The sequence below is a fragment of the Pongo abelii genome, chromosome 13, assembly GCF_028885655.2.
Source record: "Pongo abelii isolate AG06213 chromosome 13, NHGRI_mPonAbe1-v2.0_pri, whole genome shotgun sequence".
NCBI lineage: Eukaryota > Metazoa > Chordata > Mammalia > Primates > Hominidae > Pongo > Pongo abelii.
Window position 1 is genome coordinate 124,873,980 of NC_071998.2, and position 24,105 is coordinate 124,898,084.

Below are 24,105 nucleotides of genomic sequence, written 5' to 3' on the forward strand. Positions count from 1 at the left end.
AGGGGCCTAGAGGGCCACCCTGTCCCCAGCCCAGGAGTGGAGCCAGCTCTCTCCCAGCCCTGGAGGCGAGCGGGGGGTGACTCTAGGACAAATAGCCGCCCTCTTTCCATGGGCAGTGGACCTGGGCAACCACTCCAAGCCGGTGGCACCGTCTGGAAACACAAACAGGCCCCAGACAGGTGTAGGTAACTTCCTGCCTGACAGATGGGCCTGGAATCGCTGGGTGCCGGGGGACGCAGGTTGTGAGGTGATGTCTGGGACCTGCTGCCGCCACCCCCGCAGTCCTTCACAGACAGCACCGCCCATCGCGCAGCAGGGAGGCCCGGCCGAGGGAGCCCAGCATTTGGGCCCTGCAGCCTCTGCTCACGGGCACTGCACCCAAACCCATCACCTTTCCACGCTGGGGACGGCGTGCAGGGCTAAAAGCCCAGAGGCAGAGCTCACACCTCCCACACCAACCACTCTAGAGGGGCAGCCCCCGCTCCGGGCCCTGAACAAGTGGCTGGGGTGGGAGGGATGACGCTTGGTTGAGTCTTGTTTTAAGGATTAGGACGTATATAAAGTGTCTGGGACGCAGTGAGGTTGATACATGGAAGCACTTCTTATTGGTTATAATTATGAAAATGGCTTGATTCAGGGACCCAGTGGGAGGGGTGGGGCCAGAGTGGCCTGGGCCAGGGATCCAGCTGGCCCTGCTGGCCCCAGCTTCCTAAATGGGGTCATTCGGAGCCTGAGGACATAGGACAGAGATGGTGATAGCAGTTTCCAGGAGAAAACTGAAGACATAGAAGCCCCCCCGTCATGGCTGGCACCCGGCTGGGACTCCTGGGCTGCTGGCCAGCAGTGGGGTGGGCAGACGCCAGACCTAGGGCTCCACCAGACACGCCAATGGGTCGTGACAAGGCCTGGGAGGAGAACATTCTTATCTTTCCAGCTTGGTCCTGTGTACCCTGTCACAAGGGAATAAGCAGGTTCTTAAGAAGCATTTAGTGCAGCGTGGTGGGCGCTTCACAGACCCCCGGGGACTTCTCAGGGTATGGAAGAGATATTTCTCCTGCATTGCCCCAGGGCAGGGAAGGACAGCAGGAGCTGCAGGAGGAGAAACTGTCTGGGACTCTGGCCAAGTGTGAGCTGGGGAGGGCAGGGGCTCAGAGCCGGGCTGGGCGCAGCATCAGACACAAGCACAGCACAGGGTGGAGCAGTCCAGCTTGGCCGGGGCCCCCGGGGCTCCAGCCTTCTTGTTGACCTTGGGCAGCAGCAGAACAAAGGACATAGCCAGGGTACAGTGGTAGAAGCTGTGGACATAAGTGTAGTCCCAGTCCTGCGGGGGGCAAGCGGTCAGTCCGGGGCCTCAGCCCCCTCCCCGAGGCTCCTCCCTCTCCAAGACCCAGCAGAGCCCCTCGAGGCCCCCGCCTCTGCCAGGGCACTGGGACACCTGCAGGAAGCCTCCCCCACGGTCGCGCTCACGGTGGCCTTTCTCTCCACCTAACCCCAGAGCAGTGAGGGCCTGTGCCATCCTCCAGGCTGCACTCCTTCCTTCTTCCCCATCCCTTCTCTCTGCTGTCCTTCTCTTCCTCCATCCTTCTCTCCCTCCTACCCTCCCTCCCTCCATCTCCCCCTCTTTTCTCTCCTTATCCCTCTTCCCCTGTTCCTCCCTCCCTCCTCCACTTTCTCCCTTCTTCCTTCCTTGTCTCCTCCCCTCCCTCCCTCCTCCAGGTGTCAGGCATCTGCCCCAGGCGTCTCCCAGGCTGTGCTGCTGTCTGAGATGCCAGCTGTCTGTAGGCGGCCAGCTTTGGTCTCTCTGTGACCTCCAGGCCCACACAGGCCATGGTGCTGGTGGTGCCGGGGACGGCATTGCCCCCGACATAGCCCTGGGAGGGGCTAGTGAGCAGGGACTAATACCTGACTTTGGCCTAGGGCTGTCAGAGTCCCCCCAACGTGGGCACAGCCCTGGTATCCCAGCTGAGCAGAGCCATGCCGAGTGGGCTCTGGGGCACAGGACACCTCCCCGCTGGGCTTGGTACCTCGAAGAAGAAGCGTAGCATCAGGGCCAGTGCCCCGAAGCAGAGGCCGGGGCCTATCTGCTGGGTGTAGACGCTCTTGTCTGGGTACAGGCCTTTCTTCTCCTTCATCTTCTGTAGCTGTGAGACAGGAGGCCACAGCAAAGCTTTTAGGTCACAGCACTGGGGAACGCCCCTCCCCAAACCAGCCCGAGAGCTGGCCCTGCACAGGCTCACCCCAGCCCTCTCTCGGCAGGAGAGGAGGCTCAGGAGCCTCCTGCCGCACCCAGCCTCAGATGGCTTCTGCTGGACAGGGCCCTTCACGGTGCGACCCAGCAGAGACCCGGAGCCTCTCGGCCATGTGCGCCACGAAGACCCCGCTGCCCTCCCGCCTCTTTGAGATGTGACAACACCACCCTTGCATGTCTCCTCCCAGCTGGAGGGGAGCCCTGGGGGGACTAGACTCCATGATTGCTAACCAAGGAAAGTACTGGAGTACTTGGGACCTGCCAGCCCAGTGTGGCCCATGGGGGTGGCACTTGCTGTGATCCCTGAGCCATGGACAAACATCGTTTGCTTTCCTAGTTAAAGGATCTATCTCACTCTTCATTAGACAAACTTGGCCAGCACTGCTTCTCAGGTCCCAGTGCTTAGGAAGCTCACGTGGGCGTTTCCGCTTACAGAGAGGTTTGCATTCCGAGGAAGATGCGGGAAGTGTGGGGCCACATCCCTGGGGCCGGTCTTGTGTTTTCTAGGCCACTTCACGTGGAGTCTATTTGGGATTTTCAAGGGCAGTTGTTTCCTGGAATGAGGGTGGATTTTTCTCCCGGAGCCTGGTCCCCTCTTGGGAGGGGCTGGGGAATGACAGCCTTGTGGGGGAGGAAGGAGGGAGGGTTGGGTGATGGCGGCCTCGGAGTGGGGCCAGGCCCATGGGGGTACACTCAGGAGGCTTTAGATTTCAGTGGGATAAACTGTTAGACACACAGCATGTGGCACAAGCCCCTGGGGGTGGGGGCAGCACCCCCTAACTGCACCCATTGCTGAGTGGCCTACGCAAAGAGCACAAAGAGCCTTATGCTGGGTCAGGTCAGGTTTTGCCACCCAGTGAATTATGAATTGATGCCCGGCTTTCCGTTTTCTGGAATTCCATTGCCAACAAGGAATTGAGCACCTGCAGTCGTGCAGTGGCCTGAAGACAGCTGGACCATGTGACCCTAGGTGCGGTGATCAAGGCTGCCAGCCCACCTCTGGCCCGCCCTGCAGTGGTAACACCAGGGAGAAGAGAGGTGCCTGCCCCAGGTCACACAGTGGGCCTGGCACTATTGAAAGGGCGCCATCACCCAACCCTCCCTCCTTCTTCCTCCCGGGCTGCCATTGCCCAACCCCTCCCAAGAGGGGACGAGGCTCAGGGAGAAAAATCCACCCTCATTCCAGGAAACAATTGCCCTTGAAAATCCAAAATAAACTCCACACTAAATGGTCTAGAAAACAACAATTTGAGCCCCAGATGCAGGGAGGCGGGTGGCCCATCTTGGGCTCCTGTGGCCGGATCTGCAGCCTGAGGGCCTTGGCAGTCTCGTGGCTCTTGGTGGGAAACACACCAGTGAATTCTCTTCTGGCCAATTACAGTTCAGCCCAGTTCAGACCTGGCCAAGACCAGCAGGAGGAGCAACATTCAGGGGCAGAAGGAGGTGAGAGGCGGGTGGCCAGGACCCAGGGCCCCAGCACGGTCCTTCCCACCACCCACCTTGGTCCAGGCCACTCATGCCCAGCGCTCCCTCTCTCCCCACCAGGCGACTCCCAGGGGCCTCCTGGGTCAGCCCAGGGTTAGCGCTCCTTCCTCAAGTTGCAGGCAGAAAGCAGGTCCTCTGTCTCCTGCTCAAAAAGTCAAGTCCAGCCAGGCGTGGTGGCTCAAGCCTGTAATTCCAGCACTTTGGGAGACCGAGGCAGGCAGATTACCTGAGGTCAGGAGTTCAGGCCCAGCCGGGCCAATGTGGTGAAACCCCATCTCTACTAAAAATATAAAGATTACCTGGGCGTGGTGGCGGGTGCCTGTAATCCCAGCTACTCGGGAAGCTGAGACAGGAGAATCACTTGAACCTGGGAGGCGGAGGTTGCAGTGAGCCGAGATGGCACCATTGCGCTCCAGCCTGGGTGACAAGAGTGAAACTCCGTCTCAAAAAAAAAAAAAAAAGTCAAGTCCTGGCCCCGCCACTGCCCTGCCATGACGTCCTGTTAAGTTGCTGAGGCCTCCATGCCTTGGTTCCTTCATAGGCCAAATGGCAAATCAGTCCTGTGCTCCTTGGCTGTAGGGAGGATTGGGATGGGCTTTGCAAGCTGCCCACCAGAACTCGATTGCTCTCCCCACAGCTGTGGGCCCTCCTGCACTGAGAGCTGCCCTCTGTCTTGCTGGGTGCCCTGTGGCCCTGGCCGGGGGCTGGCAGTGTGGCTGCGCTGGACCAGGCCAGGTCCTCTCCTGGCACTTTAAGCTGGGACCCTGAGACTTCAGGTCCACTCCAAAGAGGTGAAATGCAGCAGAGGGATGTTCAGGTGGTGCCTGGGCTGCTGCAGGCCTGGAGGGCAGGCTCAGGCTGAAGCCTGCTGGCCCCCCAGGTCTGGGAGACCCTTGCAAGGGTAAGCTCCCTCCTGCTCTGGGGTCCCAGGAGATGCCCCGGGTCTATTCTGCCCTAAGATCCCTCTTTAGCTTGGGCGAGTTTGAGTGGGGTTTGGTCCCTGAGCAAGGAGGGTCTCGGTAGGATGGAGAGAGCAGGGAGCACTGAAGACCACGTGAGGGCCTCATGGGTGCCAGAGCCTCGCTGCTCTGCCAGGGGTTGTCTGTGCTAGAAGGTCTGGCCCAGGCTGCCTCACTCTCATACCAAACTCTCCCTCCTGGCTAGAGCCAAGCTCGAGGCTCACTCCCTCCAGGAAGTCTTCCCAGATTACCCCAGGCCATTTTCCAAGTTGATGTTGCATCTCTAAAGCAGCTGGTAGTAAGAGTGATGATGAGAGTGATAATAAATAACTCTTATGTGTGGAGCACATTGGAAGCCAGGCTCCATGCCAGGACTTTAGCTGCCTGATCTCAGTGAGTCTTTGAACCACCCCGTGAGACAGGCAGGGGGCTGTAATGACAACACCTGCTTTACAGGTACGGGCGTGGAGGTGAGAGATTGGGTAACTTGGGCTCAGTCTGGAGCTGGTGAGTACAGACAAGCGTCACACACAGTCTGCACAGCCGGAGCACCTCATGGCCATTTTCTACGTGTTTTCGCTGAATTCCTGCATCCACCCATTTGCCTATGAGGGCAGGAGGTAAATGAAGATCCGAGGCAGGAGGAGTCGGACAGGGGAGAGGTGACGGGCCTCCTGGGTCCCCGTTCATCGAGGCTCGCGCAGTACGCACCCACTTTGCCGCAATGATGAGGATGGCTGTGCCAATGGGGCCTGAGTACACCCCGTAGCCCCAGCGGTCGTGGTAGATCCGCACAGCAATGGTCAGGACGCCGAACATCACAAATGTTGACCTCTTGGGCTCGTCGAAGTCGGCCAGTGCTGGAGGGGCCAGGGAGACACTGGGGGAGGTGAGTGGTCTCTCTAGCTCCTCCTGGCTACCCCCCACCCCCCAGCCCCCAGGAGGCATCCTGTAGGTGCCCTCTCTCGGCGTCCCCTCAGCCAGTGAGACCCTGAGGCCCAGCCTGGTCATGGAGGGGTCTGAATTCCAGCCAGTTTGAGAGGACAGGCAGCCTGCTGCTTCCCCATGACACAGCAGCTTGGATTGTGCTCCCAGCACCTCGTTTTAATAAACAGACCACAGCTGGTTGTGGTGGCTCAGGTCTGCAATCCCAGTGCTTTGGGAGGCCAAGGCAGGAGGATCGTCTGAGACCAGGAGTTCAAGACTAGCCTGGGCAACATAGCGGGACCCCTATCTCCCCAAAAAATTCGGTGGGTGTCGTGGTGCATGCCTGTTATCACAGCTACTTGGGAGGCTGAGGTGGGAGGATGGCTTGAGGCTGTGAGTTCGAGGCTGCAGTGAGCCGTGTTTGTGCCACTGCACTCTGGCCTGAGTGACAGAGTGACACCCTGTGGCTAAAAATCAATAATCACTATGCAAAGTGAATAGGATCAAATCTATCCCATAGGATCACAGGACAAAGACACTAAGATTCAAGAGAAGAAACGAAGCCCCTCACAGGCCTGGTTAGATGGCAAGGAGCCTTCAGGTCATGGGGACCTTGCCACAGACAACAGTTACGTGGAAAAAAACATGGTGGGACAGGGGGCTTATGAACAGCCCTGTCTTCCAGGCTGGATATCACCCGTGTGTGTGGATGTTTGTATGACGGTCTGGGAAGCCAACCCCCTGAGCAGTGAACAGCGGTCCTCCCAGGGAAGGGGTGACGGGAGGGAGCACTTTCACTTTTTCCTTTGTATGCCTCTGCTGTTGAAATGTGTCACAACAAGCTTTTACTAAATGAGTCATTTTAAAAGGATATCAAAAATCGGCATCAGGGCATTTAAGAGGTGCATATTCTTTTTCATAGATTAAGCACAACCCTGAAACCCAGACAAGGAAAGAGATTCCTGGGGCTGGGAGTGAGTGGGGATGGAGGGCTGCAGCGGGACTGGTTTGAGGGTGGGCGTGTGGACACTGGGGAGCCGGTCCTTGTCCGCAAGGCTTGTCTGCAGGGGTTGACCACTCACCCATCAGCGAGACCCACATGCTCAGGGCTGTCCCGTAGACACTGAAATACTCCAGGATGTCATGACGCATGAAGCACAGCACAGACAAGCCGGGTCCATTGCAGGCATGGTGGAGCTGCCAGAAAACCCACAGGTGGTCACGGCACAAAGAGGCCAGGGCTGGTCCCCGAGCCACGGCCCCCAGAGTGCCAAGTCACTTGCTGTCTGCGAGAAGTCACTTTGGCGAGTCACTTAATGACTGCGTGCCTCAGTCTCCCCATCTGAAAAATGGGGGTACCACCGAGCACTCCCGCAGAGGGTCCTGTGGGGATTAAGTGGCACATGCCAGCGAGGTGTTTAGGGGCTGGGGTGTGCCAAGGGTTCACTCAGTGTCCCCTCAGCAGAATTCGCTCATCTGCACTGGCAGGACTGGGCGGAGACTGAGTGGTTACTCAGGTGAAGCCCGCTTAGGTGGGGCGGTCTCCAGTGGGGAACCTACACGGCTCTCCCTAGACCTTCAGCATCTGTGCTTCCTTGAAGCACACAGCTGCGTGTTCACTCGCCAATCTTTGGATGTGAGGCCAGAGCCTCTCTGGGGGCTCCTTTGCTCTTTGGGGGCTCTTGGGGCCTTCTCTTGCACAAATTACCCCTCTGATGACTGGTCTACACTGCAGCAGCGTTCTCAGGCTTGAGTGGGCATCAGAACGCCTGGGGCCTTGTTTAGACACAGGTTGCTGAGCCCTGCCTGAGGGTTGCTGATTAGGGAGGGCTGGGTTGGGTAGAAAACGTGCATTTTGAACACATTCCCCGTGGCACTGCTGCGGCTGGCAGGGCCCACACTGAGAGCCGGGCTGCAGCTCCTGGTTTCTGTTGCCTTAACGTGGATGAAGATCTCTGAGACCCCCTTGCAGAAGCTGAACACAGCCCCTACGCTCATCCATCTCTGCCCTATACTCTCGTAGTCGCCTCCCCAACACCCACTTTCATGGCAATTTTTAAGGCCAAAGGCTTATAGGGAGTGTTTTCAAAGCAGTCAACTACTTTCTACGGAAAACAACTCTCTCTCCTTTTGCATTCGCATTTCATCATTTTAGGTAATATTTAATTACATGACATAATTATTTTGACAGGTTCAACTGGCACAAACAAGTTTGGGAACCAGCACGGTGGACTCTTGGTCAGCCCAGCTCAGCGGGAGGAGCAGGCGTGCTGGAAAGCAGCCCGTGTCTGGAGGCGACAGGGACAGCACAGAGGGAGCGGGGGCCCTGGGTGATCTGGGGGGCAGGCGAGTCGAGGTCAAAGTGGAGTGCTTCTACCGATGGCAACTGTACACGGCCTAAAGTGAAGGTGTACCTAGGAGGCATTAATAGAGATTCAGCATCTAAAATGAGGGAGGAGGCGGTCCTGCTTCTCTCTGTTCTTGTCAGGCTCATCCAGAAGACTATGCCAAGCTCTGTGTGGTGCACCTTTCTTGAAGTGAGACTGGCAAAGATGCGGCTAGAGGAGGGTGACCAGTGGTGGACATGACTGTTTACCTTGGGACAAGGAAGCTTCAGGAGGGGCCTGATCAAGGTGCTTACACCTCTGTGGCAGAGAGGAGCAAGGAGGACTCCGGCCCTAGGCTGTTCTCCTGTTCTCCTGGCTTCCTCCCATCCCCCACCCCAGCCCCATCACCTGCTGTCTGTGGGCCTCGATGTAGCACAGATCGTCATGTATGATCAAGGCATTCACTGTGAGATTCTGATAAGGCCTGTGCCCTTGCCCTGTCAGGAGCAGGAATGGCTCTGTCTGGTCCCAGCTGCATGGACGGCTCCCAGCATAGAGTGCTTGCTGCGTGTGTTCAGGGAGGGGGACGCCAGGCTCTGAGAAGTCTAAAGGAGAGCCAGGACCTCTGCCACTAGGCCCTTGGCTCCTCCCGATGGTGGGAACTTAGCTCTGTTCGACAGGTGGGGAAAGAGAACTTCAGAGCAGCACTGCCTGCCCAAAGAGGTGAAACAGAGCAGTGCTTGGCACCTGGCCACCGCCTCCCATGCTGCAGTGCAGGGGGCAGACCTGGCCCAGCCGGGGCACTGGTGGGGTGGGTGCGGCTGAGGGTCTGGTGGGTCAGAGCTCAGGCTCGGGAGTCTGACTTTGCAGATGCTCCCAGTGGGAGCTCAGGTGAGTGGCTGTCGGGGGGCCTCCTCTGTTGTGTGGGGACGAGCACACTGTCTCCGTGGGGTTTGCACCCACAGCTAGATGTCCAGCACAGAGATGGAGATTGTCACGGGAGGGGCCTGATTGGAAGGGAAGGGACGCCATGCGGGTGGCAGAACTTTGGGAGGGACTGAGTGTGGCTTTGAGTTCGGAGGACATTTGTCATGAGAGGCAGCTGCCCCTGCCACTCTGGGTGGGGCAGGGTGGGGCCTCTGAGACCAGTGCAGAGGCAGCTGTGGGGCCAGCCTAGGCCCAGGCAGGGAGGCATGGCCTGGTGGGTGCTTGTGGTTTGCTGGGCTAGGTCTAATAGGAGCCTTGAGAACAAGACCTCAGCTTTTCTCCCTGCGCTAAAGCCCTGGGACCTGCAGAGAAATCCTGGCTCTGCTCTGGGCCTCGGTCTCTCATCTGTCCAAGAGGCTTCCTAGACCTAGCCCAGGCTTGAGTCCCAGAGGAGCGAATGCAGTGGCATTTGGGTGAGTCAGAGCTCTGGAGAGCTTGATGGTCACAGTGGCACAAGTGACTCTGCCTCTCTGGGATTTGGTTTCTTCATCTGCCAAATGGGAATCAAGATCCTAGGCTTGTGGGGAAGGTGAAAAGGCTGAATCAGACACTGTGCATAGAGCGCCTAGCCCAGTCCCCCACCCTGGGTACTGGCCCTTGAGGTGGAGTCAGAAGCTCCAGGGCATCTGGTTCCACAAAGGACCCAGCCTATCCCAGGCCACTGTCACCCTTGGGAGTGGCACACACTGGAGGGGATGCCTCGCTCCCAGCCCACACGCGCACACTCAGCTTCTGCCATTGCGGGCAAAATTGGACTTGACCAATTCAGGATACAAGCATAACATGTGAATACATGCTTGCAAACACACGTGTGAGCTCACGGGCCTCACCTGCTCAGGACTGCCTGTGTGCATTCACATGCACTTGGCATTCTTGCCCATAGAGGCCCTGCTGCTGGAGAAGGAGGCTGTCTGGGGAGAGGAGGTGGAGTTTTCACAGGTTGGGCCCAGCACTGCCCCAAGAAGGAGGCTAGTGAGACGCTTGCCTCCCCACAGCAGGTGTCATGCTGGGGATTGGGCTGTCAGTGAAGGAGGGGTCTGATGGAAGGTGAGCAAGGAAGGCTTCGGGAGAGCAAGAGGTGGGGCACCACTTGTGGGAGTCCAGCAGTGAGGGCATGTTAGCGGAGAGAGTCAGAAAGACCCAGAGGCAGGAAGGCAGGGGGTACCGAGACACATAAATGATGGCTGAATGGAGAGATGGTAATAGACGTAGATGGATGGGTAGATGGAGAGATAGATGGAGAGGGAGAGAGAGATAGATGGAGAGGGAGAGAGAGAGAGAGAGAGACAAGCTGGAGAAGGTGGATTGCTAAAGACAGAGAGACACATGGAGAATCAGGGGACTAAAACCAGTGAGGATGGGATCAAGAGCTTTAGAGAGAGTGAATTCCATGGGGATCGAGTTCCAGAAATCAAAAGAGAACCAGACAGAGAGAGAAAGGAAAAAAAGAGAAACAGAGAAAACTAGACACAGAAAACCAACAGGAGAAACACAGAGTGAAAGAGACCCAGAGAGAGAGAGAGAGAGAAGACAGGGGAGACAGGGGTCCCAGAAACAGCGATCTCAGAAACAAGGACAGATGGGGTTCCAGGAGCTCCACTGAAAGCCGGATACAATCACCCAATGACAGGTACCAGGAAACAGACAGCACGAGAGATCCAGAGAGAGGGCGAGCGGAGACAGTCAGCCAGCCAGACATATAAATAGAAAGAGAAAGACGGACCCACAGAGAGAGAAGTAGGCCCCAGAAGAGGGAGAGACCAGCAGGCCCTCCTGAACCAAGGCAGCTCCAGGATTCTGGAATCAGACTCACTCACCCAGCCCTTCACACTCCCTAAACCCCGAAGACCCCTTCCCAGGCCTGGCTTGCCCCATTCATCTCTGCTCCATCGTGGCCTATGGGTAGAGCTGGAAGAGAGGTGGGGAGGGGAGGTGGCCCCATGGGCAGCTGTGGGGGCGTTGATTAGCAGCTGAGAGAAGGGGCACCCTGGAAGGGTTTATCCTCAACTCAGTGGCCCTGCTCCACCCCGGGCTTGGTCTCACACAGGCAGTGATCCCAGAGCAACTTTCTGGCACAGATGGGAAAACGGAGGTCCAGAGAGGGGAAGGGACTCCCCTAGTCCCTCTCTCTTTAGTCTCCAGACCCCATCTGGGCTTGCTGTTTCATTTTCAAATCACTTCTGCTCATCACCCAATACAGGAAAGCTGTGGACAGAGAGCCTCTCCTCTATCTCCAGGACGGGGCCTGTGCGGGTCTTCCTCCCAGCCCCCAGACTCACCGCCACGAAGAACAGGGTGAAGAGGTAGACCATGGCCTCCATGTGGAACCGCCTCTTGGCCGCGATGCTGACAGTGGGGAGAAAGGCCAGGCTGCTGAGGGTGGGCAAGAGCAGCTTGGCCACCAGGGTCCCCATGGGCCGGGAGGAAAGCACTGGCTGGGGCGGGGAGGGTGCTGGTGTCCCGGGTCCCCAGCACAGGAGCACGAAGTGGGAAGGCCAGCTCTCTTTGGGCAGGGCTCTGATGGCAGCTGCGGGGAGCACCCACAAGAGGGTTTAAATGCCCTGGACGGAGGCGGGGATGTGCATGCACATGTCGACTAACACACGGAGTGGGCCAACAGCTGACATGCCATGTGACCAGCACTTGTCTCTGATTTTTCTTTTCTTTTTTTGAGATGGAGTCTCGCCTGTCACCCAGGCTGGAGTGCAGTGGTGTGATCTCGGCTCACTGCAACCTCCACCTTCCGGGTTCAAGGGATTCTCCTGCCTTAGCCTCTGGAATAGGTGGGATGACAGGTGCCTGCCACCACACTCAGCTCATTTTTGTATTTTTAGTAGAGACAGAGTTTCACCATGTTGGCCAGGCTGGTCTCAAACTCCTGACCTCAGGTGATCCGCCCACCTTGACCTCCCAAAGTGTTGGGATTGCAGGCGTGAGCCACCGCGCCTGGCCTTCTTTTTTTTTTTTTTTTTTGAGGCCAGAGGAGTTAATTCAAGGATTCAGGGAGACCATATTTCTTTTCTCTGAGGCAACAACCCTGGGGAAAAGTCCCCAACAGGGCAATCCCTGCCTTCCAGACATTTTCCATCCTGATCCTCCCCCTAGAATGAGAAGCCTGGTGGATGCTGCTGCTTCGGTCACGTGTCCATGGGTGGCCTGAGGTGAGAGAACCCAAGATTTCACCAATTCTAATCCTTAAAAGGACCTTGTAGATAAATCTCCCACCTTACCAGCCCACATAAACTTCTCACTTGCCAGCTCTTGCCCCACACGGGTTTCCTTGGTGCTAGACTAATGAAACTAACATTCTTTTATACTTGGTTACACTGTTTCACATTGTAAGTAAACAACCTGGGGCCATCTCTTTTAGTGTTCCAAGCACCAGGCCGGTGCTTGCCCTCTCGGTGTTTCTTCCCTCATCTATTGACAACAGTTCTTTGGCTGGCCTTCCGGAAATTACCTTCCCTCGTTGTAAGAGGTCTTGCGGGAGCTGTCTGGCAGGGTGCCCCCTATCCCCTGGCCAAGGAATGATGGGTGTGTGTGGTCTGACCTACCCAGGCAGACTCTCTTTCCCTGGATTGATTGATTGATTTGTTGTTAGCAAAAGAACAGCTTTTACTTCCATTCTCTTTTTTCATTGTGATGTAATTCACATAGGACAAAAAGCATAGATTTTACCTGTATAGTCTGATGAAAATGCACCTTTGTAACCAGCACAGTGTCCATCCTCACCACCCAGGATGTTCTCTTGAGCCCTTTCCAGTGAGCCCCCTGCAGAGGCAGCCACTGCTATGATTTCTGCCCCCGTACCTGACTGCCTGTCCTAGAACTCCTACAAATGGACCATGGACTCTTTTGGATCTGGCTTCTTTTGCTCACAATGTCATGTCTGTGCAATTTCTTCCTGTCCTACTGATGGACAGTCCCTTCGGTTGCTGCTGGGTGGTGTCCAGTGTAGTATTCCTGCACCTTTGTTCTCCTGGAAATTAGAATCTGGGGACAGCAAGACCAAGGACCGTCTCAACACTGGCCCCTCCAAGAGAGGCTGCTGGGCCAGTTCTGCCTTGTGGGGCCTGGCTCTTCCACCTTTCCCTCCATGTGGGAGCTCCCACAGACCTTTCCAGAAATCTCTCTTAAGTTGGCTGGAGCCCATTTCTGCTGTTTGCAATGAAACGTCTGACTTGATATGTCTCATTCTCCTGCTTAAGACTCTTCTGAGGCATCCACAGCCCAAAGGGTGAAGTCCAAGTGCTCACAGAGACCACCAGGCCATCTATGGCCCAGACCCCGTTCCCCCAGCCCCCATGCACACCCTCAGACGCTGCCTCCTCTCCTCTCAGCCTCCCACCTCCCCTGCAGAGAGGCACTTCCTGCCCCGCCTGTTCTGGTTAATGCCTCGCTCCCTCTGCCGGCAGCCTAGACAGCCTGTCTGTGGGGAAGGCTTCTGTGACAAACAGCACCGGCCCCCCGCCGCCCCCCAAGGAAAGCTGAGGGGCTCTGCGCAGTGCCCTACATGCCACGTCGTTCCTGACCCGCCACCTTGGCCGAGATGTTGGTGTTGGGTTGTCTGGTCTGTGGCCCCCTTGGACTGCAGGATGCAGGGCCCAGGGCTCTGGCCGGCTGGCTCCCTGCCCCACCCCCGACGCCCAAGCCTGGCACATGGTGGTGTTCAGCACACACTGGCTGAATGAATGACTTTGTTAAAAGAATGAATGAAAGTCCAAGGAGGCGGGGCTGCCGCACACTTCAGTCTGGCCTCTGAGGAGCCCAGTTCCCTCTCCAAATGGGAAAACCAGGCCTGCTGTGTGTGCGGCTCTGGTGGGAGGCGCACGATCCCCTGTGAGCCTGTCACGGCAGGGGCCCTGATCCTCCTTGATCCTCACCTCTCGGCCCCTCGGCTCCCACTCAGACTGGGCCCCTGTCCCCAGCCCCTAGCCCAGCTTTCAGTAAGAGTGGAAACGAGTGGTGAGGAAATACAATTCAATGTCAGGTGCTATGAGAGGCAGTGGAGGAGAGAGCTCTCTGGAGCCATAAACCCCGCTCGAAAGCAGGAAAACATTCCACAGTTGGTTTTGTGCATGAGTGTGTGTGTGTGTTTTTTTGCAGCTGTAAACTCCAGGGCCAGGGCTGTAAGCTTGGGGAAGGGAAAAAGCGAAGGGGGAGGAGGTGGAGAAGGGAACGGAGCCGCACATGTGTTGCAGCGATTAAGGAGAATGGGGGCCTGGAGGGACGTCCCAAAGTGGGGAGACAGGTGGCTGGGCCTGGGGCAGCCCGAGGAGCCCCTGCAGAAAGGCTGGAACGTGAGCTGCCCTCTGAGGGAGGCAGTGGAGTGCAGAACGGAGGTGGAGGGGGGGCGGGCTGTGTGTGGCTCCCGTCCGAGCCCTGGCCGCCTGGACGCAGACCAGCTGGCTTTGGGGAAGGCGTCCAGCTCTGAACAGGACTGAAATGACCCTCGGTTCTCCCTGGAGCAGGGGAAGCGATTGGCCTGGGGAGCTGGGAGAGGGGGAGGCAGAGTGGAAAAGCCAGACTGGCTGCTCTTGGGGGTGTCGCTGCCCCAGGAGACACAGGGTCGGGGGTGCAGGACTGGGCCAGGCCGGGAGCTGTTCAAACTGGGCAGGCTCTGAGCCAGCACAGACGTGAGCTGGCATCCCTGTTCCTTCTCACCCCGAAACCTCCGATGGTCCCTGCCTGCCAGCCCACCATTGAGGAGTCCCCGGCATCCACCCCACTCTCCACCTGCTCTGGGCTTCAGCCAAACCAGATCCCCACAGCCACATGCCCTCCAGACTCTGGGCCTCTGCATGGCCTTCTGCCAGGAGACCCTCCCCTGGTTCCCTGTGTAGCCTCAGCTTCTCCTGACCCCCCAGAGGGGTGTGGGCTCTCCCTGCTCAGAACTCCCACGGCACTGAGTGTGTCTTGAAAACCAATCATGTCTGCGGATGGACGGTTGGTCAGCGCTGGCCATGTACCAAGGACTCTTCATACCTGTCTCGTTGGGCCCTTCCAGCAGCCGGGAGGTAGGGTGGAGGCCTCTGTTCTCCCCATTTTACAGAGGAGGAGACTGAGGCCCAGGGAGTGGCAGCAGCCCTCCTCTGCCCAGCAGATGGCAGGCCCCAGTGGGCTCCAGCAGGCTGGTCCTGGGCCACGCTGGGGAGCGGGGCCGCCCCGCACTCCCCTTCCCTTGCCCCCACAGCCGCAGGAGCGCCCCTGCTTTATAGAGGCGCTGAAATGCCTGGAATGCCAGGCAGCTCCCGCCTCCCAACAGCTGTCTGTCTGCCCGGCCCAGGAGGGCTGGCCGGCTGCTGCATTTGCGTCCTCTACATTTTGAACACCTGACCTACAGCACTGGATCACCCCAGAGCACAGCAGTCCTTGTGCCTGGGCTCTCCATGGGGCCCATGGAAGCTCCCCTACAACTGTTGGGAGGGGCAGGGCTTTGCTGCTTTCTGCCTGTTCCTCGGGGTCCCCATGCCTGTCTGGACTGCCACCGAGGGTCCTCCCCTGCGCAGCGTGACATGGCTCCGCCTGTGCCTCTGCGGCCAGGGCTGCGATGAGCAATCTGATATTGTTCTCAGCTGCAGGCTGAAGATGAGCAGCTCACCACCCCCAGCTTCTGAACACCTGCCAAGTGAGCCAGGTGGAGGGCTTGGTCCATCCTAGCTCTGGGACCTCTGCGTGCCCTTGGCCCTGGGAGCCTCAGTGTCCTCGTCTGCAGAATGGAGCTTGGGGCGGGGCTACCTCCCAGGGTTGCTGCAGGGGCTGAAGAATGCACAGATGTGAATAGCTCAGCTGCCAGCCCGGCCTCTGGGAAGGGCTCTCTAATGTCTGTTCTGTGAACCAGGGACTCCTCACCCTCTGAAGTGGGGAGACCCATCTTCCATTTACGGAGACCCAGGAACTGGGAGAGGGGTTGGGGCTCGAACCTGGGCTTGCCCGAACTGCACATCTGTTACCTGCTCCTCTCTGCAGGGCTGTGGGATGGTGCCTGGCAAGTGCCACTCACTGAGTGTGACCGATAGCGGACAGCCACACCTGGGTCAGCAGCAGCCCCAGCCCACAGTTTCTTCTGGGGACCTGAGAATTCAGCTCCTGGGACCCAGCCTGCTCTTGGGGACGAGACTTGTGGCAGGGTTGCAGCCAGTGGGGATACTGTCAGGGAGCTCCTGTGGGCAGGAGTCTTTTGCTGGCTTGCTGGGAAGCCTTTCATCTTTGCTGTGGTTCCTCCCAGAGCTGTCTCCCAGACAGCAGGGCTCTGCCTGACCCCAGGCCACAGCCACACCGGGGCTGCTCCAGTCCCTATCCCTGCTCCAGATCTGGAGACAGAGGAGCCTCTTTCTCCTACAGTCTCAGACCAGGAGTGGCCTAAGCAGTCTGTTAGCCACAGGCATGAGCTCCCCCAACTCGAGCTTTCAGCGTTGGCCTAACAGAAAACGCCAGTGCTCCTGGCTGAGAAAGAAGGAGGAAGAGGAGGAGGAGAAATAAAGTTCTGTGGTCCGGCACCAGCTGGTCACCCCTGGGGGCTGCAGTCCCCTCCTCAGGGCAGGCTGTGATCGGGGGCATAGGGGTACCTCCCAGGGATGTCCATTCTCCACCCGTGGGCTGAGCCACAGCAGGGTTGATGTTGGCAGGGAGCACTCCCAGAGGGGAATCGGAGTCCTGTGTGTGTGCTGGGAGGACGGAGAGCAGGCCAGCCCAGACCCACACCTCTCAGTAAACCAAAGGCTGCTCCTGCCCTCTTTGCAGGCCCTGCATCCCTGTTGGTCCCAGCCTGTTGTTTGCCCCAGCTTGCCTCTCTACATGGAAGCTTGCCCCTCTTGGGTACCACATCCTTGGGCTTGGCTCTCTTGCCCCTTGCAGGGAAAGGAGAAGCTGAGTCAGGGCTCGCAGGGCCCTGGGCTCCAGGAACAGCAGTGGAGGCCATCGGGGAGGGTCCCGCTGCTGGTCCTGGTGGGCAGGCTGAGCACGTCCTGCTGCTCTGGGCTCTCCTGGGACCCAGGTGCACCCCATCCTGGACCAATGACAAGCACCCCATCCTAGCCCCAGACATCTCACAGGCACACTCAAGAGACAATCTGAGAAAGTTGGCCAGGCTGAGAAAGTGCACTTGGACTCAGGCGGGGTCCAAGCCTTGGCCTCAGCTTCCTTCTCTGTCTGGGCGTGGCAGTGTTACCTGATGTGGCATTGTCAGGATGGAGGATGATAGCAGAGTAGACACTGGCCCCGGGCTACCCTTTGGGCTCAGAGCAAAGCACGAGCAGCCCTTCCCTTCTCCACCACCATCCCAGGCCCTTCTCCCATATGGACTCATTTCAGCCTCACAAGAGTCCAGCATGGGGAGTGCCTTATCACCCCCACTTTACAGGTGAGGAAGCTGAGGCACAGAGAAGTTTCTGCCCTCGCCCAAAGTCACCCAGCTGGAGAGAGACGGAGTCAGGATTTGAACCCAAGGGGTCTGGCTCCAGGCACTCACGTGTGAGGCTGCTGTTGTTGTGCTACTGGAAGAGCTACTGCTTCCTACGCTGAGCCTCCACGCTAAGCCTCTAAGACGGGGCCCTTCTGAGTGTCAGGATCCAAGGTCCTGGGTTTCCTGCTTCACCCAGCTGTGACACCAGTGGCTGCCCACCCCGGTCACTGTGGGTGGCATGGGAGAAAGAGCTCACTGGCTGGGTGACGTCCTCCTGCCCCCAGCAGATGTCCCTGACATGGGGCATCTCTGGAGGTCATGGCCGTGTGCGAGCAGAGCCCGAGGGGCTGCCGGGGGCTGGGGTTCTTCCTGTCCGCCAGCTTTCAGATGATGCCTCCAGGAGTCCTGGTGCCCAGAAGGGGCCTCAGGGCTGCTGGGGAGAAGAGGGGAGGCAGGAGCCCCCACCTCTGCTTTTGTCTCGGTTGTCTCTCGAGTGTGCCTGTGAGATGTCTGTGGCTAAAAAAGGACCTTGACCTTGTGAAACAGACCAGGAAACCCGGCCTGTCAGGGACAAGTGGCCTGAAGTGACCTGGCCAGCCAGTGGTCGTGCATGGACCTGGGACTAGCCAGGGAAGGTGGGGGAGGCTCTTCCCATATGTCCAGCCCCAGGGGGGCCTCAGGGACAGCTGGCTTCTATCCTGGGCCAGGAAGGACGTTCGGGGACAGGGATGGCCTTTGGGGTTGCCAAGGCCCCCTTGCTCTTCCCCTGGGGCTGCCTTCTGAGTCCTGGTCCTCTTCCTGGCCTGCCAGCCACCTCCCAGCTGGCCACATGGTCCCTTGGTGGCCCTATCCCAGTCGGGTGTGAGAACTCTGGCTGGGTCTGCCCAGGAGGCTCCTAGGATGTTGTGGGTCCTGGGCTGGCAGCAGAGAAGAACCATAGGATGTCAGGGAAGGTGGTATTGGTGGGTCACTCTTGAGGCTGTGGCCGGCCAGCCCTATCAGCTAGGTGAACCACACTTTACACATCAATTTGCTAGGCCTCTGGGTGCCAGAGAGGGGACCCACCTCGACAGCTCGGGCCACGTCCTTAAACTCCTGAGCCTGCCGTGGCCACTTTGCTGTGAGGACAGGCCCTGCTCCCACTGTGGCCGCCTAACACCGTCCCCAGGGAACCTCCAAAGTGGTCGGCCATGGCCCACCGGCCCCTCTGCCTCAAGCCTGCTTCTCCATCCCCGCCTTGTTTTCCCTTGAACCCCACCCTCCCGGGCATCCCCCACACATATTCCTGCTGTCCTATTTCTAAGCTCCTCAGATATCTGGAAAACACTGGTGGAGACAATCCCCTTCTTTTTTTCCTCTCTCTTTTTTTTCTTTTTGAGACGGAATCTCACTCTTTCACCCAGGCTGGAGTGCAGCGGCAAGATCTCGGCTCACTGCAACCTCCACCTCCCAGGTTCAAGCGATTCTCCTGCCTCAGCCTTCTGAGTAGCTGGGATTACAGGTGCCCACCACCACGTCCAGCTAATTTTTGTATTTTTAGTAGAGACAGGGTTTCACCATGTTGGCCAGGCTGGTCTCGAACTCCTGACCTCATGTGATCCCCCTGCCTCAGCCTCTCAAAGTGCTGGGATTACAGGCATGAGCCACTGCGCCTGGCCAACAATCCCCTTCTAAAGGCAGGTGGTGTCTCCAGCACCAGGGCCACACGGCTGCAACACCCCCACAAGTGCCGGTGGGTGTGGGCTGAGACCATCCTACATGGGGGAGGCCCGGAATTTGCAGGCCGAAGAGGGATCTTGGAGAGTGGAGGACTCACCTCAACGGCACTCCCTAAGGGGTAAGGAGCCCCTGGCATCAGGAACTGCCAGAGCACCTGCTACGTGCCAGTCATGGCTCCCTGCAGGCCTCAAGTCTGCGGGCTCTGGGGGTAAGGGGTGGGGTAGTGTGGAAGTGTGGCTGGCCAGGGGAGCTGGGGCCTGGAGGGTCACACGCCTGCAGGAGGTCACAGAGCCAGGGGATGGCTGGCCCCACAGACCCGTCTCCCAGGTGGCCAGCCTGCAGCCTGTGCCGTCCTGCTGAGCCAAGAGAAGACACTGGGGGTGTTTGTGTTGGTCGGCTGTGGGGTCCCTCCCAAGGGAAACCGTTAGTCACCCTGGCACTGGCTGGATGTGAGGCCACAAACGCCAGGAGAGCTCGGGGACTGTGCCAAGGGGTGCGAGGCCTGGCGGTCACCAGAAGAGAGAGGAAGGGGATGGCAGAAGCTCCCAGAGCGAGTGCAGTCCGGTCATGTGAGAGGGACTGTGTGTGTGTGTGCCCGTGTGTGTGTGCCTCTGTGTGTGTGTGTGTGTGTGTGTGTGTGTGTGTGTGTTTGTGTGTGCTGGGTGACAGGTGCCACCACGTCTGTGATTCAGCACAGCGACCCCAGGGGGCAGTGTGGGCCTGGGTTAGGGTTAGGGTTAGTCCTGGTTCCACATCGCAGGTGCCCCTGTGACTAGGAGCAGCCACCATGCATCCCAGTGGCCCCAGCAGGAGAATGAGATGAATAAGGCCTGCCTGCCCGAGGGTCCCAGGGAGAGGAACTTAAAGAACCCGGCAGAGGAGAGAACCCGACACCCAGGAGCGCTGGCATCCCAGCCTTGCCTGCTGCAGAGGTGACTCGGCCCCCGAACCTCAGTTCTTCCAACCTGTGAAATGCAGATCATAAGGGTGGATGCTGGCCTCACAGCTCTGGGCCCGTAGGACAAGCTGGACAGAGGGCAGAGGGTATTATCACTTTCACTACTATTACTGGTAGCTTTCCTTCCCAGCCTTTCTGGTGGGTGGTCAGACACAGGGCAGAACTTTCTCAAGAAGGCAGCTGAAGGAACTCACAAGTTTCTTCCAGTGGGGAGGACAGAGGGAAGGAGAAGTGTCTTCCAGGCACCGCTGTGGGCCCAGGACATCTGCTGCATGGAGGCAGGGGCATGGATGAAAAGACACAGATGACCTGATGGAATGGTGCCCCAGCTTCCTCCTCTTCCCCTTTCTGGAGGTGCCTCTGTTTGCCGAGGATGGGCTCTGGGGAAGCTGGTGTGCAGAGGCTAGGTGCCCAGCCTTGCTTTAGGAAAGCCTCACAAAGTCTGGGGCCTGCCGGGGGTTTCCCAGGGGGGCTCTGCTGCTCCACCCACTCTCGCTCCCCTCTGTGCCCTGACTTAGCGGGAACAGAGGCTTGAGCTCCAGGCCGGGCCTGCCAGGGGCTGCCAAGTTGGTGCTGGACATCTGCAGAATCTCTGAACCTCTGTGCCCTGGCCCTGGCTGCTCTAGCCATCTGGTCAGCAGGCCATGGGCACATCTGTCTCCTCCCTGGAGCCCTTGGTTCATTCTCGCTGGGTCTCCCTGCGTGCCTCCACCTGCTTGGGCCCCTGCATCTCGGGAGCTTTCTGAGGCTGGTGACCTGGGGCACGGTCGTCCCGGAAGTTCAGCCTTTCCTTCCGTACAACGGAGCCATCAGATGGGACACCTCATACACCCCAGACCCCATTCTCAGGAGCCCCAGGGACAGGGCCCGCTCTGGAGGCAGAAGTCGGACAGGCGGGGCTGGGGCTTTGCCACCGCCAGCCTCCCCGGTAACCTCAGGCCAGCGGCTGCTCCGTCTGGACACCCGACATGTGGCCCCCAGTTCTGGACCCGGGAAGAAGGCCTCCCTGCTCGCCGCTCCTGGGCCGCCGCCGCCGGCAGCAGCCAACAGGCAGCTGGGCCGGCCTGGCCGGGCTCCAGAGGCGCAGAGCGGGTTAAAGTGTGCGCCAGGCCGGCCGGCGCGGGCGGGGGAGCGGCCTGGTGGGAAGTGTGAGTGTTCCTCCCCGTCTGCCTGACAGCTATAAAGGCGGCCGCCGGCGCAGAGCCGCCACTGGGCTGCGCCCCTCCCGGGAACCCCCTCTCTTGGATGCTCTTTGAAGTGGGAGAGGGAGGCGGCGCGGGGGAGGAGGGGAAGGGGAGAGGGAGGCCGGGCCGCAGCCTCTGCACTCACGCCGCCCCCGCACGCACAGCGCACCTGGCGCCGTCTGCCCTCCGCAGCGCTCGCCCCTTTCTCTGGGAGGACAACCTGCTGACCCGAAGCCAGGTAGGCCACCTCGTCCCCGTCCCCTTCACGTTGCAGCGTCCACCAGGCCAGCCCACTGCTCAGAGTGGGGCTTGGGGTAGGAGCACCCCGCGCCCTCTGGAGCCGTTACATAACGTGGGGAGGCTTGTGGGGAGGGGTCGGGCCGCAGAGCACGGGGCAGGGTGGTCTCGCAGCACCTAGCCTTGTGCGCCCGGAGCTCTGTGTGCACGGCAGACCTCTCTGCTGCCGCCAGCCGCTGCTTTTGGACCCCAGGGAGGGATGGATCCCCGTGAGCGAGGCCTGGCCAGAAGCCAGTGGTGTCTGGAAGCCTTAATGAAAAGCAAGTGTGAGGCCGGCTGGCACCTGTCTTCAGCCGGCAGGCAGAGGCTGGGGCACCCGTTAGCCAATGACACAGTGGAGGGGGCTCCTGTGGGTGAGGCTGGGAGTGCAGATGGAGGTCTGCAGGGGAGGGAGGTGGGGGGCAGGCGGCGGGGGCAGGGGAGGTCAAGGACTCAGGCTCCCCACTCCAGGGTGCACTGCCGCGTCGTCCGGGCTGCAGTGGTGTCCTTGGAGTAGCCCCTGAAAATCTGTAGGTGCCAGGCCTGCAAGGAAACTCTTCAAGTTGGATGGAGGCTGCTGAGGAGGGAGGGGCAGAGCCGGAGTTGGCCTCTGGGCTGGCAGGGGTGAGGGGTGACCTCCATGCCTTCTTCCCCTGGAATTGGCCAGGCGTGGGGGTCGAGTCCCTGAGTTTGCTAGTGTGCCACCTTGCTGTGTGGGTTTGAGCAGGTTGGCTCCCCTCTCTGGGCTCCAGGTTATGAGTGCAGGCTGCGTGGTTTCTGAAATCTCTTCTCTAACTCGCTGGCAAGTGACACTCAGCACCTGAGCAAGGCCTGGACAGAGGTCATGGTGGATCTCTGTTCTTCCCTTCCACAGGGCAGGGACGTTGCTGAGGGGGTGGGGAGAGCTGAGGGCCCGGAGGCTGGACAGTCCCTTCCAATGGGCTTGCTTTGACCCCTGGCAGGTGTTTTGAGCCAAGGGTGCTGGCTGTTGGGAGGAAGTCAGCCATGTGGCCCTGGACTGCTGACATGCTGGCACAAACTGCACCTCCTCCTGCCCTGCTCCTCCTCCAATTCCATGTTCTCTCCGGGGATTGGGAGGCGGCATAGGTACCTGGGTTCTGCCTCACCTGAGTGCCGGCTGTTGCTGGATGCTGACTGTGGAGCTGCTCGTCTAGGGCAAGGCTGCACGTTCCCCTGGGACCTGGCCAGGCCCATCCCCGTGCACTGACCCTCAGCAGCCAGTGGCAGAGGCCATTCTCCTATGAGGCCAGCAAGAGCTGAGCCAGTCAAAATCCCAAGGTGCTCCTGCCAAGGCGCTGGACTGAGCCCAGGCCCATCCCTTCAAACCAGAGCCTTTCCCCCCGCCTGGGTCCCCAGCTCCCTCAGCTGAGGCTGGCTGTCTCCACAGCCCTTCTCTAGGGGGCTCGAGGACTTGGAGGCAAAGCACGGCATGCTTCCCTGCGTGCCCTTGGATCAAGGGTGGCACAGGCTTAGCACGCACACCGCCGCTGGGTGTCTTGCCTACAGCAGGCATTACTAATCATTCACCAAGCTCCTTCTTGCTAAGCCTAGACTGGGGCGGGGGGGTTCATCCTTCCCAACAGGGTCTGCCAGGCAACCACGACCAACTAGTCCCAGATAACCTTGAGGCCTGGGCACTGGCTGGGCCCCGAGGGCTCTTCCCAAAGCGTACCCTGGTCATCTGGAAGAGGAGCAGAGCTGGCCTGGTGGTGACAGTGGCCTTGCTTCCTAGGATGGACGGCAGATGGCAATGTTCCTGCTGGGCCTGGTTCCTGCTGGTTCTGGTAGTTGTGGCTGGGGACACAGTGTCAACCGGGTCCACGGTGAGTGGGGTGTTGTGGTCTGAGGGCCCATGCCAGTCCCCTACCCAGGTGCTGTGATCACTCTCAGATGGACTGGCTTGGAGGGAGCTGTGTGGGCATGTGCCCCAGGTCCCTGAACCCATCTTGGCTCCTAGAAACTTCTTCCCAGAGCCAGTCAGATCAGCCTCCGGACTGGGGCCCTGGCTACCGTGGAGCCCCTGGCGACTTGGCAGGAGAGGGCTAAGGGGGCTGAGTGCTTCCCTTCCAAGTGAAGGCCCCAGCATGGCCAGGGTAGGCTGTGTCCTGCAGAACGCAGTTGGGCCCTGAGCTGCTCCAGGGAAAGTGAGGACAGTTAGATGCGGCCCCAGGAGCTTGCCAAGCCCCCAGGCCATCCTGGACCTTAAGGTCAAGGAGGACCCGTGGCCCACGGTTCCTTGGGAGGTCCCCCCAATGCCACCCAGGAGATCTGAACCCAAGCTGCCGAGCGATCCTGCAGGGGGGCCCAGCCAGGGGGCTGTGTCTTTTGGTCTCGCTGACGGTGATACCCTCAGGCATGGGGTGGGGGCAGGCTGGTCCTGCTGGGTACTTGAGCCCTCTACCATCTGGGGGTCCCTCTCACCCAGGACAACAGCCCAACATCCAATAGCCTGGAGGGGGGCACCGACGCCACGGCCTTCTGGTGGGGGGAGTGGACCAAGTGGACGGCGTGTTCCCGCAGTTGCGGGGGTGGGGTGACATCCCAGGAGCGGCACTGCCTGCAGCAGAGGTGCGAGGTTGGGCACGTGGCCCTGAGGGGCTGGCATGAGGG

At 59.3% G+C, this 24,105-nt stretch overlaps 2 protein-coding genes across 5 annotated transcripts in view; one reads left to right on the forward strand and one right to left on the reverse strand.

Moving 5' to 3' along the window:
• Positions 1-928: 928 nt before the first annotated feature.
• Positions 929-11,462, reverse strand: MYMK (myomaker, myoblast fusion factor). The gene is made up of 5 exons (XM_002820354.4): positions 11,213-11,462; positions 6,702-6,816; positions 5,404-5,552; positions 2,025-2,141; positions 929-1,321 (listed from the first exon to the last, which is right to left on the reverse strand). The coding sequence occupies exons 1-5, from the start codon at positions 11,345-11,347 to the stop codon at positions 1,172-1,174; spliced, it is 666 nt and encodes a 221-aa protein (XP_002820400.2). The 5' UTR covers positions 11,348-11,462; the 3' UTR covers positions 929-1,171.
• A 9,760-nt stretch (positions 11,463-21,222) lies between these two features.
• The window catches only part of ADAMTSL2 (ADAMTS like 2), a 39,651-nt gene continuing 36,768 nt past the window's right edge, over positions 21,223-24,105 (forward strand). For 2 of the 4 annotated variants that reach the window (XR_010136618.1, XM_054520851.2), the window contains exons 1-2: positions 23,140-23,318; positions 23,921-24,063. Coding sequence is in view for 3 of the 4 variants with exons in the window: in XM_054520851.2 (XP_054376826.2) it covers positions 23,229-23,318; positions 23,921-24,063 (233 nt within the window). In the remaining variant the exon portion in view is untranslated. Of the gene's footprint in view, positions 21,437-23,078; positions 23,319-23,920; positions 24,064-24,105 lie in introns of those variants that run through there. The other 2 variants (XM_002820350.5, XM_054520850.2) reach the window with 2 other exon arrangements.